This window comes from Ascidiella aspersa, chromosome 6, assembly GCF_963924565.1.
Source record: "Ascidiella aspersa chromosome 6, kaAscAspe10.2, whole genome shotgun sequence".
Classification (NCBI taxonomy): domain Eukaryota; kingdom Metazoa; phylum Chordata; class Ascidiacea; order Phlebobranchia; family Ascidiidae; genus Ascidiella; species Ascidiella aspersa.
The window spans coordinates 23507124-23523194 of NC_139452.1; the positions used below are offsets into that span (position 1 = coordinate 23507124).

Genomic DNA, 16071 nt, shown 5'->3' on the forward strand with positions numbered 1-16071 from the left:
ACGTTATGACACCTCGGCAAATAAAAGAGATTCGAAATTAGCTTGAAATAACAGCATTTATGCTTCAGAGGACGTTCTCACCGAACCCTCGAAACAGCTGCGTCAAACCCCAAGGGTTCGATCGAACCCTGGTTAAGAACCACTATATATTCAAAGATAAAACAAGTCGGTATTGTGACCAACTATGTAGGCCTTTTACCAATCACATATATTGTATTTGTCAAGCCTATATTGCCAGGATCTTAATTTCAACACAGAGACCCAACAAATTTAACTGATTTGACGAACAAGCGATGTTCAGATATGTGCCGTCATATCTTTCCTGCTAACCACGGCATATAAAAGAACTAAACTCGTGCGAAACCTGGTGAAAGTAACGAACGTTTAAATAAAAGCTTTGTCCGTGGTATTTCTTCAAACACTGTACAATTCCTGGATATGAGTCAGGATATTTCGTGTAGGCCATCACTCAATATGACAATGGGTAAGTAGGGAAAAACAATTCTTCTTTTAAATCGAAGTAAAAGTGATTGTTTTCTCGTGTAATAAGCTATACTTATTGATGTTGAAAATGAATAAAGAGTTATTCGAAACGTCCAAAATGATACCTACTCATTGGAAATTATCGCACTCAAGGGTAAATACCACCCTTTGCTATACAGACCTGATAAGTTCGCTAACTTTGACTCATTAAGCTGGACACAATAAAACCGTGTGTAGCATAAAACGTTGGGTCTTCTTTATAGACGTGTTATATTACACGACAGCAGTAACGAAACCAGCCCCCTTCTTAAAAAACACGTCATCCTAATATGGACGTCATCAGTATACAATAGCATAGAAACGTAGCAAAAATTTTGCTAAATGTCTTAGTTTATTGAACTCTATACAATATAATTCCTTTGTTCATTTTTGATTTTCTAATGGCTTTTTCGGTTTCGCCTTTAGACCATTATTGGGTCATGCAAATGTTTTCCCTATGGTAGCGCAAACCACATCGTTTTACAAAAAAGTCATTTTTAAAATTCATTTCTACATGGCAAGTCATATAAAAGTGAAGAACATCAAATACAAGTCTTTCAATAAAAAAAATTGGTAAATACGTTCTATTTTAAAGCAGTATTTCAAAAACAAAACACATAAACAACTATAACATATTTTTACTTTATGAAAATTCTTTTCACATAACATATTTAGAATTTTATTGTTTTTATTTATAGTATGAACAAGAAACAAGCAGTGAACAAATGTTAAAAACGTAGCATATCAAGCAAATTGAACAACTATATTCGGATAAATAAAAATGATAGGCATAACAAGAAGCTAGCGTTGATATTTAATATACCATCTATTTTTTTAATGAGTAATCATTTTTTATACGATGAATTTTTAGTAAAAATATTGTGCAATGAGTTGTCAATATATACCGAGAGACATAACGATTTTAATCTAAAATGTGTGAAAGGTTGTTAAAATTTAACTCTAAAACCGTGGTCTGTTTTATGTTCATAGCCCTTGATGACAAAACGTAATCACCCCTGATTTACACATTGATAAGTTATGTGTAAAGTCAAGTAAAAATATAATTTTGCAATCCACATAAAGAAAAATAGTTTTTAAAAAAAGGAGTCGAACCGGAACTGAACCCATCAAAAATGCGAAACACTCAAGCATGTGGTCACAATGCACATTGTGACGCATCAAAATGTTGAGTGAAATTTATTAATACCGTTTTTTTCTTTTGATTTTTTTTGATTTTTTTTTTGCCTAGTGAAGTCTATTGAATAACGTACTATATAATTTACTAACTTGTTATCTTGCTTTTTTATTTCAAGGGGTAAATTAGATACGATAAAGATGCCCATGAGATTAAACATAGTTAGTAAGCCATGCAAACTTTAAACTAAACATTAAACAGTATTTTAGGCTTAGTTAAACTGACAATAATTTGATACAAGCAACAACAATATATATCGCGAAAGAGGAAACAAAACATTCGTTGACAAACGATGCAGTTTTTAGCGTTTTATAAGCAACTACCTCTTCACGATGTTTCAAACGATGGTTTACACTACTTTATGAATGTTATTTAAACTTTTGGTTCTTGGTTTAGTGTAAGAGGTTTTAATTAAACTCGGAGCATAATAAACCGAATTTAGAATGAGTTTGTTCGAATCGGACCTCAACTGAAACTTTCAAATCTGCTCCGCACCGAGTTTTGCAAAATAGTCTTGAACCCGAACCGAACCTGAACAGGATAAGTCAAAAGGTTCGACTCCCTGGTCTTATTTTGCTCAGACGATTTTGTTTGTCCAAAGGCAAATAGAATTCCAGCTCACACGACTTCTATTGCTTTGTTGTCTTGAGATTCAAACGAAATCGCGCCCTTGCTGATTTGCCCTTCATGATGGTTTGTGCAATTCATCCCCTGAATGTTATTTTCGTTGTCCGACCAATGTTTCGCGTTTTGGTCGCTGACGCTTTCTTCGTCTTCCGTAGAACCGCCGGCTTTCACCTTTTAAAATGGAAACAGTATTTCCGACAACTGTTGATGGCCGAGTTGGTACGACAAACTGTATCGAAATATCTTGAAAGCAATAGCATTGGTCCAAAACTCTAAAAACGTTACTCAGACTCCGTGAAACACCATCATAGACTTGAACGTTATATTGACTGGTATTAAAAATAAGACATAAGTTTATCGCGAAAGGTCATTATATTCCCAACCCAAGTGGATTATTTCTTTATGGCACGCAAACACGCAAAGTAAAACGAAACAAAATAAGGAGATGAAAATACGCTAAACAACGTTCAAAATAAAAAGCGATAAGAGCGACGACGTACGACTCAGTTGTTATCTTTTAACACCTAGCTGTCTGTACAGAGCTGGAAATAAAACGTTTGGTTTTATATTTACGCTATACGTTATCCGGCAGCTGGTGGATATTCCAGGATTCACGAAACAGACGTTTACGATAATCACCTTCTTTTGCAATAAGTCACCACAGAAATTAATATCGTGGTGAAATTTGCACGCGTGCTGCGCCAAAGCTGACTTCTTAGCGTCGTTTTTCCTTTTAGCCGCAGCGCATCGGTTAAGAGACGCTAGTCGAACAAAATAAAACGTTACTGTTGCGTTCTTGTTTTTTAGAACTAAAAGAAACAGGAAGCTTTCCGAGAGCAAATCCTTTTTGGATTCTACCAAAAATGATAACGCTCAAGGAGAAACACATAAGGTCGTCACCAATTTGCAAAGCGAAGCAATTGAGGTCGCTTCTTCGAAAGTTTAAAGACACTAAATTTTTTTTTTCACCGACTGACCTGTACATTGCAAATCTTCAGTTTTATCGCTCATCGGCCTTCGTTCGAGCTTGTATTACCAGCAATGGAAAGATTTGTTTTTGTGTGTCAACGTACGCCGCATTTCAAAAAATCCGTATTGTCTCGTTGAATATAATTGAAAGTTCAATTCCCATTGCAACTAAGAAGAATTCGCATTTTTTCGCTCACGAAAAAGCAGTTTTGACGTTAAGTTTTCACCAAGTTTGTGACAACATCTTTGAAATTTTTCATAGTCCTGTAAAGCAAAAATCCTGGATATGCCCAAACTCGATACACTATTCTGATGTACTGGACTTTTTGTAAAATGCTAATTGTTTAATTCCTAATATAATAAAACAGTCTAATTTATTTGCAGTGTCTCAAAATGTATAGTGTCACTGTATTTTAAAACTTGAAAGTAACTAATTAACTCGGATGGTGATAGTTTCTTTTTAAAACTTTTTTAAATAGCTTTTTGTTCACATATGCTTTTGTTACCCACAATGTTGCAAATGTATGTTATTTATTTTAGTTTTTGTTTAAAAACAAGAAGCTAAAAGCCTTGGTTGTCAAGGCATTTAAAGTATATTTATTCATTTCTATATTTTGTTTATTTTGTTTTCATGTCTTTTTTGTGTGTATATAGCATATTATTTTCATCTGTAAATTGCGTGGCAAACAAGAGAGACACTTTCGTGCACTATTTTGAAGTCACGTTTTATTTATGTAGCATCAACGTGGCTCTAATTAGCCTTATATTGGTGTCGCAAATTTCAGGCAGAAGAACGTTAATAGTTTTCCACTGGACTACTGCTAAACTTATTTGGAAGGGTAAAGTTTACCGCAACATGAGCCTTTTTTCCCAAATTCTTATGAGCCACTTAATTCGTCTAAGTCAGGGGTTTGATGCACTAGAGATTAATTACTAAACCCTCGAGACCCACACTTCAATACATATGTTCATAGCCGCAAAGCCAATGAAACTTTAACATTACTTAATTGTGTAATATGTACGGTTTTCAAATTGTTGAAAAGCGCACACAGTGCAAAGATTCGCTAAAAGCAAAATGTGCGAAATTTTCGTATCTGTGGTTTTATTTAGTTTTGCAAATTAATTATAAAAGTCGGCATGTATATATAACAATCAGTGTTGCGATATCGGTTAAAAATAACCCGAGTTATTTTGAACGATTTCGGCACAAAGATATAAACCCGAGTCCCGAGAACTACTCCGGCCCAATGTGCAATTTCGTCGAGTCCCGAGTCCGGCCCTGACTCTACAGCCTGTGTTCCGCCACTTTACGTAACTAAAATAACGTGCATATTCAGCAATTTACTTAAAGGGGTGTCGTATAATTTATTTACTTGCCATACAAGGCTGGAAAATGCTCCACCATATGCTTTTCCGCCTTTCAATTTACAGTTGGGGCCAAATAAGTTTTAAAATTTGGTACTACGCATGTCGGACTCGGGACTCGGGTAGTTTTACGTGGTCTTACTCGAGTCCTGAGTCCCGACTACAGCAAAACAAAACCGTCTCCTCGTGTCCCGAGTCCGACTCCGAAGCCCAGATAACAATGACGTGAGGTCATAATTGAAAATAGATAACTTTAAGTCTTATATGAACAAAAAAATTAAGGCAGTATACTCTTCAACCGAGTATATGCTACTATTTACTCATGTGTAGCATATATACAAGATTAAAGTTCGGGTACCGGTAAACAACTTACAAAAGGTATCAGAAGTGTATTAAATCAGTATTCGTGCATTGCAGAATTGTTTTTTATTGAACAGAGGGGGATTGAGCCATGCCTTCCCCCCCCCCCCCCAATAAAACAGTATTGTTTGCCTATTTTAACTATACGTAAAAGCACATTTTCACCAATTTGGGAATAAGTACGATAGCGTTTCTAGTATGCCTTGACCAATTTGGATATTTTTATTGGCCCAAAGGCGTCGTGCCGTGTGTCTTATCACACCGTCGAAAATGACAATTTTGGCAACCTAAAGCCGTTGTTTCGCTTTGCCCGAATCAATAACATCTTCGTGATAAAAGTAACACGAATCCAACTTCAAACTTTGACAAGTCAACGAACTGTGTAGTGTTCTAAATATGTCTTATTTGTGGCATCACGTTTTGACGTGACTTGGTGACGTCATCCCCGAAAAATTTAAAAACAATTGTAAAAATAGGCGTGGCTAGGGAGGAAACAGGGGCCATGCCCCCTCCAAAAAATGATCAATATTGTACTCTTAATAATTTGTTTTGTTAATGAGCAATACCACAACAGTCGATCACTGGCATGCCACATCAATTTTCATGCAATTTTACGATGTTGTTATTTTTACGTTTACTACATGGAATTATCATGGCATTACCTGCAAAAACCGTTGAGGCTTAGTGGTCTTTTACGTGTATGAAACCGTTTAAAACGTGCTTATGCTCAGCAAGTACTTTCGATATGTTCTCACACATAGTCATCGTGAAAGGACAATTAAAATGATCAATCAGGTTGTAACGAGTTGTAACTAGCCAAAATGGACTCCCAATCGAAGTGTCATTAATATTGATGATTCGTTGTAATAAGTTATATTTTATTAGTTATATAAAGTATATTTATCTCTGTGAGGTAGGAGCTTCAGCGTCAAGTTATTAAACTATGGTTTCCTACTCAGCGTGTCTTGTCTTCATCTGCATCGAAAGGCGCTGCCCAAACCAAATACTTTTACTAGTTCAAGTTCAAATTTTTTGCCTCCCCAAAACTTTTAGTCGATCTTTTCTACACTGATTACATCGGTTGATGTTTATTAAATATTACTGACAGTTTGCTGTCTTCAGCCATTCATTTGCGTTTTTTACCTCAAGAATTTTTACTTTTACATTAGAAAAAAATTTATGTTGCATTTCCGTAGAATATAACAATGACAAATCATGCTGCATTATTATGAAAGATTCTGTGTATTTATGAAAGATTCTGTTATCATCTCTGTTCGAACGATACCAAGGTCGCTCAAACCAGAAACTCCCAAAGAATAACGCAAAAACACGAAATGATGTTGGAAAACGTGGTGTAAAGCATCACACTGAAGTATTAACAAAAGCGACATAGAATACGAAAACAAAAGGTAGTCAAGGCCGCCATAATCATACGCAAATGGTGCGTTGACAGAGACTGTTAGCAATTTGTTTTCGGAGAGCAGTTTTACTAGGTCGTCATTATAACTTTGCTACACTTAAATTTACGCTTGTATACCATGTGTCAAATATTCAGCCTTCAGGACCGTTCCAAAAGACCAGCGATAACGTGTTAAAACCAAAATAATTTTGTTTCTGCAATAGTTTAAATTGTTTTGCATGTTATGTACAAACAAAACTGTCTTCGATTCAGGTTTATATACAGCCAAAATCCTGTAAATTGTCTACCCACTGATAATCACATTTGTGCATTTTTAACACTATTACCACGTAATTGCCAATTAACTGCAAACAATTTAAACTGAATGTTTATTTTAAACTTGGCCAGTTCGCTTGGTTAAATTTGAGAAATTCGGCTCAAATATATAGTGTGGCAACTGACCGCATGTCGCCCTTTACGCACATATGGGCTACATATACACATACATACATGCGATCAGCGGAATAATTTCAATTTTTACGCAAGTGGTGCTTACAGCGTTTAGAAATAATATCTTTAATTGGCTGGTTTTCTGATTTTGAAATTTTAAACGTAAAGATTATTTATTAACAGCAATCTTCTGACGCCTTTTGCAGCCGACAGTATGTGCAATAATGCAACGTTTTTCTAAGTTATGTATAGTTTCCGCTATTAAAACCAATAAAATTAATGTCGGCCCCCATGTCACTCTGTTACATTTATATTTCTAAACCGTCGTCATGCGTGTCAATACTTTACATTAAGCGGTTTAAATACAATAAATAATTGATTACCAAACACGCTTTGTTTACTAGCTATGTTTTAGTGAGTCTGACGTAGCCAAATTATCTCATGATGCCCTCAATACACCATGACGTAATCTATTTAAGTTGTGTAAACAGTTTTAAATGTACGGACCAATAAAAACGCTGCAAACCGTAAAACGCTATAATAATGTGCAACAATGTTACTTTACTTTTTACGAATAAAAGTTATTTTTTAGACAGTCGTTTCCGTTGCAGTAACCATTTCCGTGTTTGGAGGATGGTGAACCTCTACTTGTGAAACGTTGTTAATTTGAACTAATGTCCTTGACGATTCGGAAGATGTCTTACTTCGTGATTGTTCGCTGTTTGAAGGCAAAATATTTAAAGGTATATGTTGATAGGCAAGGTCCAAATAAATTATTATGATTCGTTTATCTATTAGTTTTAAATCGCGTTGACCTACTCAACGTTTAAAACAAGTCAATTTCCTGGAACACCGCGGCACACCTGGAACAGTTTTGCGGCATATCGGTTGCGTAGCATTGCATTATACATAAAGCCTAAATTAATTCAAAAAGTACTGTTTTCAGTTTTGTTTTTTTTTGGAAGTACTGATATACTGATCGAGCAGTATACCCTCTTATAGTTGCAGCGATGTAATATCCTATTGGCGGTATACGTACCAGTTTTTTTTTTTTTTTTTTTTAGTCATCACAGTCCGTAGGTTGCCGGAACTCCCTTCTCTAACCACTTTCTTGCTTTTGGTTGTGTTTCTGACTCCAAACGAACCGGAAACAGCGCTTTTCCGACGTCTGATCGTGTTTCGTGTTAAGCTTTGATGCAGAAACAAAAAATGTCGATAAAAACGTGTATGTTAAGATAAATATCTGATATGTAAGACCTGGTTATATCCAGGACAATCTAATATCACTGCAACTCAAATGTACACGAAGCTTTAACATCAATATAAGTGCAATTGGATAAGCAACCGCGCAGATATATGGAGTTATTTTTTGTCCACGGTGTTTGGAAAAATATTATACTAAAATCTCTTCACAAAGAACGACGTTTATTGAAGGCGTATTTAATGAATTGTTTACATTTTAAATCTTAAATTGCCTATATACTTACAGCAAGCGTGCTTTGAAGTTGTATCCCAAGAACGTGTACAGATACGGATTTACTGCCGAATTGAGATTAGCAAATACGCCACCGGCAATGAAAAGATTGTCGCAGACATAAGACTGTGAAAACAAGGTCAATTAATTTTGTCGTGTGACAATTTGTCAAAACACTCGTGAAATGAATTTAGATGTACATTACTGGTCTATTATACGGTCACAGTTTTAAAAATATTTATGGCCCATCAACAACGCAAAGGTTTTCGCTAAAATGTTTCCCATTTTCTGTAAAGACAATGGCCACTAACGCTTTTACATAGGTTACAAGGCGGTGGTCTTATTTTTTCGATAGAGTTGTTAATACTATTTGGGATAGCTACATGAGGGTTAGAACAAACGAAAGCTCTGTGGAAAGAAAGTGTCAAGGATTTATTATCAAATTGACTTTTTTTGTTTAGTAAACATCGGCCAAGTGCCCAAATCTAAATTTAGAAAATTAGCGACACTGAAACAGTTGTTTCTTGACAAATTTGCCGCAAATAACTCCGTACACAACCGTCATGTTTGTCTTTGTCCCAACTTAAACGAAAAAAAATACCCTACTACAAGTCTATCCACCGAAGGTGTCACCGGTTAACACACAGCAATACAATGTCACAAATAATATAGGTTGCAAGCTGCCGGTTGAAACCGCAGGTTAGGCACATTTACGTGAGACAGCCTTAACAAATTAGTAAACCGAAAAGCCATCGCAGACTCGCCGAATTTGTGAATCTATGATGCAAGCAGGTCAGGCTAGAAAAACAACTAGCCTGCAGTGAGGTTCGAACTCACGACCGGTCGGGAACGTCGCTCTACCAACTGAGCTACATAAGTTCAGAGAGTATAGAGTCGAGAAACAACCCTAATCCAATGCGTGCAACATTTTGTTAGAACAAGCAACTTTGCAATGAAATAGTTATAGTTTGTACCATTTCCTGTGGCACGTCGATTCCGACAATCTTTGCCAAGTGAGCGACGTGGAATGGGAGCCAGAGTACAACGAATGTTGATACTAAGGAGGCGCACATGATCGTCACTCGGCGTCTGTCCTTGTCTGAACGTGTGCTCGTCTTGCGCTTCTTGCCGCTCGACTGTGTCTTACTCACTGTACTGTCGCTGCGGAACTTGGTGCTGGAAAATTTCCTGACGATCAACCCGTAACTGACCGCCATCACCTTAATAGTGATTTACAATTCAGCTGAGGCTTTTTGTAGAAATCCTGGCCAATTCTATTTTCGTCTTAAACCAGGGTTTTTTTAACTTTTTTTTACCTCGGACCCCTAGTTTATTTTTTGCTTCACGTGGAACAGGGTAGACAAGAAAATGTCAGAGATGACGTCATAAAGTAACGTCACAATACAAATAGACTTTACAAATCTGTTGATTGCGGTCCAAAAATGTAAAATTTAAATGGAGTCTAATTACATTCAGTGAAAAACCGATTACTTCTTAAATATACGCTTATATTTCAATTAAGTCTTCATGGACCCCCTAGAACTTGTTTACGGACACCCAAGGGGTCGATGGATCCCAGAACCCCTACCCTAAAATGCACTACACCAGTATTAAAATATCACTAAATTGGGAAAGCAAAACAGTTTCCTATAATAATTTAGCCGTACAATACGTGTAGGCTATATACTCCTATTGGTTTAGCCATTGCAAAACACAACCACTGCTTTTTCGCCTTATCGTTTGTACATGATTCGATTTTAATACTTGCGACAATAAAAGTTTTAAGCAAAACTCTGCAAAATATTCAACATTGCTAATCCGTTTACTAACGCTGTCAAACCGAACGACATCCCTATTTAACGGCTATTTGTTTTTTGTACAGTAAATCACCAATATATCGTGCTAGTTGGACTACTTGCAATTCAACCCAAGTGTACAGTTGCACTGGAATTAGTTTTGTTCGTTTTCGTACAAGCATATTATTTACAATAATACTATGTTTTTTTTAGGAAACATTTTTTGTTTTGAGGGCGGTCTTGAATTTTGCCTTCACTTAGTTGTCAACTATAATTGCTTCGGACAAAAGAAATATTAAGAAAGGAAAGTGTTTGAAACTATATTCCCGAAAAAGTTTGTTTTCAATTTGGGTCAGCAAATTCTCAATAAGTATATAAGGGTCTGCGTAATATACATTTTAAATTTATCGACTAACAGTTATAAGGTTTTTCACCAGAACACATTGTTTTCATTGAGTAAAAACTATTCATGATTGTCGAAATCGTTCAACAGCTTGTGTACATGCAGTTATAGTTTTGTATAGGTATACTGTTTCAAATGTTAAACTAAACATTCTACTTTTTTATTTTACCAGCAAACGGGTTCCACAGGAAATAAAGTTTAAAAGTCTCTGCATTTGTGTATACATTTTTATAGGCAAAATGTAAATATCTTTCAGGTTATTTGGTAGTCACATTTGGGGGAAGAATTGTCCCCAATACAATGTACATTCCAACTGCGTGTGAATATAAAGGTTTCAAGTAACTTACTGTGACAGCCATGGGGCTTACCGCTATCGGAATGATGTACATGAGAAAAAAGTTCATCAGCAAAAAGCTTTTCCATGCTCGTCCTGTAAAGTGATAAGTGCATGAAGGAGGTAGTTCCACATCCGGCACCGTCTTGTCTGGGACTTTTAAAACAGATGGAAATGATACATCACCTGCTACCATTTGTGTGGGTTACGCTAAACCAGGTGTGTCCAACTCAAATATGCCAACGTGCCAATTTTTATCTTATAACTTCTTCCCGTGCCAAGGTTTAGCAACTATATTGTTTTCTAATATTAAAAGCGCTTTAATGCAAAAAATAAAAACGAACTAATTTTAGAAAACACAAGGCTTATTTTGTTTGCATTGTGAATAATTTTGTTTTGAAAGTAGACGTGACACATTGGCTACACAATAACGGTTTTCGCATTTGTTGTGGCTTAAAACAATTTAACAGTAATTGGCCTCTGTGAAGTGTATGAGTTCACACGATTCATACTATTGCACGGCTTCTTTGTACTGATGATACTGCTTTATCCTAAAACGGTCAAAACATGTAAATTCGTGCATTTATAGCAAACGTTGGACAATAAATAAGTTTTCGGACTTACATAAAACTTCCGAACTTGCCGTGACTTCATTGCTGTGATGTTTGTCCACCGAATCAGTCGATGATTCGTCATCCCACGGCGTTCTGCTCTGGTTATTCGTTAAATTTTGGTAATACAGCATTTCTCCGCTTGAATACTCAGTGGAGTCGTTGTAGTCGGAATTTCCGTAATCTTTAAAACCTGCTAATTATTTATTTAACGTCTTTATGACACAATTCTGTTCTTGACACTTAACTGAATAACTGTTATCATTAAATACATAGTTGCAGTTGGTCATTAACTTTTATGGTATTGTTAGTCGATTCTCGTCCGCTTTTATTTACTTAAATGTCCAGCTCTTTTTATAGCATTACTACAACTGTATATAGGTACCTACCCTCGTTTGAAAAAGAATTCTTCCCGGGATCATTTGGCCTGCATTCTGAAAAGTTGCAGAAAAAAAAGTTTTAATGTACCCCGAAATAGGCCCAACATCTGCTTTCTAAACCAACTACAAAGAATCGACCTTCGGCAAATAAATCTTTGTAGTTGAGCTAAATCTTTTAAATTATAACTGCATATATTAGTAAATCAACAATGCGCCGTTGTAAAAACCTAACCATTCATTTCAGCAAACTAATTAATAAAAATATTTAAATTCTGCCTTAAATCGTTTTTTGTTAAAATCAAAATTAAAAAACGCAATTAAAGTTGACAAATCATACCTTCGTCGTCTTCCATTATTTGTCCCTCTCTAGGAAAGTTGTACCTAAATAAAAAATCAATTAAAGCTTATTGAAAAAACGTTCGTAACTCTTTTAGGCAATCCTAAAAGTATATATGCGATGCATGCGAGTTTGACGGAAAATGGAATACTATCACCGACGGAATTAATCTGTAGCAAAGTCATAACAAGACCTACATAGGTATAAGACCTGAAATCATGTGAATAGGACCTAAATCGCCAAAAAAAATTAAAGAACGTCTTAAATAACTCCATACTTATCCCCGAAACTCGAATATTGACTCTAGGAGTATGACCAGATCTAACCAAATTTATAAACCTGCCGATAGCCTGACTCTACAAACAAGGCAAAATCGGTGTTCAAATTTGCCGTACCGGAGAATAGTCTGAACGGTTCAGAGGCGTAGCTACGGGGGTAGCGATGGGGTACATATGTCCCGGGCGCTAAGGTACAGGGGCGCCATAATAAGGTTTACAAACGAAAAAACAGGCTGCTTCTACTTTAAATACAATGTTTTATTAAAATTTTGTTTTTGTATAAAGCAAGGTATATTATGTTAATGTAAAATGTGATTAAACATGGAAGAGGTGGAGCAGATTTCAAAATTTGCCCCCGGGCGCAAAATACCCTTGCTACGCCTGTGGAACGGTTACTAGTGCAGAAAGAGCGGGTATACTTTTAACTATAGACATCTCGGCTTTACCCGCAAGCACATTTAGGATAGTTTCCCATTTTTCGCGTGTGCATGGCCGGTATGCACATAAAGCAGAGGCAAACAACCCAGACTAGAGTCGCAATGATGGCTCCTGAACGCGGGTTGCGCAGTCTCTGCAGTTTTGAGGGCGAAGCGCGGCAAACCGCAATGTAGCGATCCACGCTCATCACCTGAGTCGAATAAAAGATTCAGCGGTAAGTTTGTATATCCTTGAAGTATTTGCTTTCACTTACAGAAACGTGAGTTAATTGGGTAGTTGGGTCGTTGGCCAGTTTCTAAACAAGTTCTGTAAAAATGCGGAGTAAATTAACTCTAAAACTTATAACTATATAGTCCTTAACGGCTATCAGTTTGGCATTCGCTATAGCAGCAAACTCTGTCATAGCTTAAATAAAACCTGCTCTAATAAAAAAGCGAGACAACGTAAAGTGCGCAAACTTTTTTAGTGTTGTTCCATTTTAAAGATGTTATATCGTTTTATTTTTACAATATATGTAGGTTCTATTTCTTTGCTGATTATAGCTTATGTAGAAATACCAATTACTCAAAATTAAAACCATGGCGGTTTTTACGCTGTGCGATATCATATGGATATCTTTCAAGTTTCGATCGGTTGAAGTCATAATATTATGGTGAAAACCTATTTTTCCAAATTCATTGAAACTTCGTTTGACTAAATAAAAACCGTTATCTAGACTCCTTTCAAATTCGCCAGTTTTGTCTATTCTATGAAGACCTTTATTGTTTATGACTAACATCATTCATAAAAAGGACTATGCACTTTACCCATAACCCGGCAACCCGGATAGCACTTTCCCTTACAATTCACACTACTAATCATTTCCGAAAAAAACTAGGAAGTAAATCAATTTCACAAACAAAGGGCTGTGAAAACTCTACCAGGCCACCGTCCTACTGCAAAATGTAATTTTAAGACCCAATTGAAAGACTTTGTTTTTGCAAATTCTTCAGCGCAAATCTTTCATAGCAACCTTTCTCGGCAAAATGTTTACGGCCTATGACACAATACATTTTCAGAGAATATCACATTACAACTTGCATGCGACTCTTCATAAAACCTTTGTATTTGCGCTATAAGATTGTCGCTTTTGCCAGTACCAAAGTTGTTTAACAGCAGGCCGTCCAAGCAATAAAGTCTGCGACCCCCTGCTTTTCAATAGGTGAATGAAATGGCTTCATTAGCTTTACCAGCCAAAACTATACTGGGCATATTAGTCGACCTACTAATTAACTAATGTATTCTTCACACTTTTACAGTGACCTCCAGAATGTGTGTGCTCTGAGAGACTCGCTACGTATATCGCCCGACAAAAACGTATGCCCACCATTAGGAATGTTACCGAGGCGTAGTAGTTTAGAAAGAACATGCTTTCCCTGACACTGCACATCCACCCTGGGTAAATCCAGCTTCCATTGACGTTTTCGGACACATAGAAAGGCAACGACAGCAGGTAGAGGGTGTCAGCGACTGCCAGTTGCAAGACATACCTGGAACACCATTTATTTGTTATTTGTACGAACTTTAAAAACAAGCGTCTTGGTTTAAGGTTTACGCAACGCGTAGCATAAGTGATGCCCATATATAGATCAGTTTGCAACGACATATTATCATATCTTAACTGCGAGTCGTTTCAAAAAATAGTCCCACTTTCGGGTCATTAACAATACATCATAAACTATTAATAAACTTACAATTTTGAGCAGTGTTTTACAGTAAATTCTACGAACGAATTCGGAAATACAATTATTTTACGTGTAAAAAGAAAAATGCCTAAATGGAATGGTTAAATGAGTAGTCTTAGTCCGAAGTGTGCTTGTTAAGTATAGGTAGGCAGTTAAAAACTGATAAGGCCGCACATTTGAAATTATAAGGTTGAAAATTTCAACCACGTCTTTGGCTGGCTGAGTAATACAACGACTCTCGGAGTGAATCGCTTTATAATATAGAGTGTAATCTATGTCAACCTGTTTTTAGTTAGGTGGGTGGGTGTTATAGACTGTAGACGAATCAACTTTATTTTCTAGATCGCGATCGTAACTTGAGTTGTTTCAAACCAGCTCTATTGGCTAATGTTTATTTTTTGAACTGACAAACTTTTTACATTAAAAGCATAATTTCATACAGCACTCACAAAAAGTAGCAGGCAAACTGTTTTCGGCATAAGTAGTGAGGTAAAATAAAAGAAAATAATTGTATTTTTCCAAATGACGAAGTCCAAATCAAGTCTTTGCCCATAAGACTTCCATACATTATACTTAAGTTAAGTCAATTCATTTTAAAGGTACTAAGGACAACTTTTTTCATTTTTTTAAAAACTAAAAGTATTCTTAAGTCAAGTCGATCATTACAACACTGGATATTGAGGTACAAATGCAACGGTTACGTCATAGGGCTTTGGAGCAGACGTAAATGTTAAATCGCCCGACTCCAGCAAGAACTGAGGTTTAAGGTGGAACGCTTAATTTGCAATATCTAGCATTTAAAAAGATTCACAAACAAAACACCACAATGGTTAGTTAAAAAATGTGGCGCCAACGAGGCAACAATTCTTAATTTCGTGAAGGGTTGCTGTTAAATTATGTGAATTCAGCCTTTAGTAGTAGCATAGCATCTTATGAAAAATGTCGGAGCCGGAGTTATTTTTTAAACATCTGGCTCCATGCTCCGGCTTCGGCTCCAAAGCCCTGTGACGTCAGAGGGTTTATTGTTAACTACTTGCTCACCCGTGCGTGACCGACTTCCTGTATTCCTTGAGAACTAGGATAACGAAGATGACGACAGTGTTTCCCACTAATCCGATGATGCAGATCAGAATCGTGAAGACCACTTTCGGCCAGTTGATTTCAAAGTCTTCTTGCCACATTGCAGTTACTAGTGTGAGCCTATGCTGACTCTAACAGTTTCATTTTCCGTAAAAAATATTTTAAACGCGATTAAAATTCATGAATCGGGTCCAGGTCAACGCAATAACCAACAATCTGTCATAAGAACTAACTTCATTTTTTGTTATGATGCAAATACTGGTAAAGTGGTACTCTGGTTGCTTAATCATCACTATATTCCAGTGGTTCTTATCCTTTGGTAACCTGTC

General features: G+C 36.4%; 2 protein-coding genes across 2 annotated transcripts in view; one reads left to right on the forward strand and one right to left on the reverse strand.

Annotated features, from left to right (window-relative positions):
• Nucleotides 1-4024, forward strand: part of LOC146140879 (uncharacterized) — a 33001-nt gene extending 28977 nt beyond the window's left edge. The window contains exon 11 of the mRNA XM_083391539.1: nucleotides 3152-4024. Coding sequence (XP_083247665.1) covers nucleotides 3152-3290 — 139 coding nt within the window. The 3' untranslated portion in view covers nucleotides 3291-4024. The remainder of the gene's footprint in view (nucleotides 1-3151) is intronic.
• A 3451-nt stretch (nucleotides 4025-7475) lies between these two features.
• LOC146140881 (somatostatin receptor type 2-like) lies at nucleotides 7476-15843 on the reverse strand. The gene is made up of 10 exons (XM_083392734.1): nucleotides 15704-15843; nucleotides 14305-14467; nucleotides 12947-13128; nucleotides 12223-12266; nucleotides 11519-11698; nucleotides 10929-11050; nucleotides 9336-9581; nucleotides 8375-8487; nucleotides 7927-8076; nucleotides 7476-7605 (listed from the first exon to the last, which is right to left on the reverse strand). The coding sequence occupies exons 1-10, from the start codon at nucleotides 15841-15843 to the stop codon at nucleotides 7476-7478; spliced, it is 1470 nt and encodes a 489-aa protein (XP_083248860.1).
• Between the last annotated feature and the right edge of the window lie 228 nt (nucleotides 15844-16071).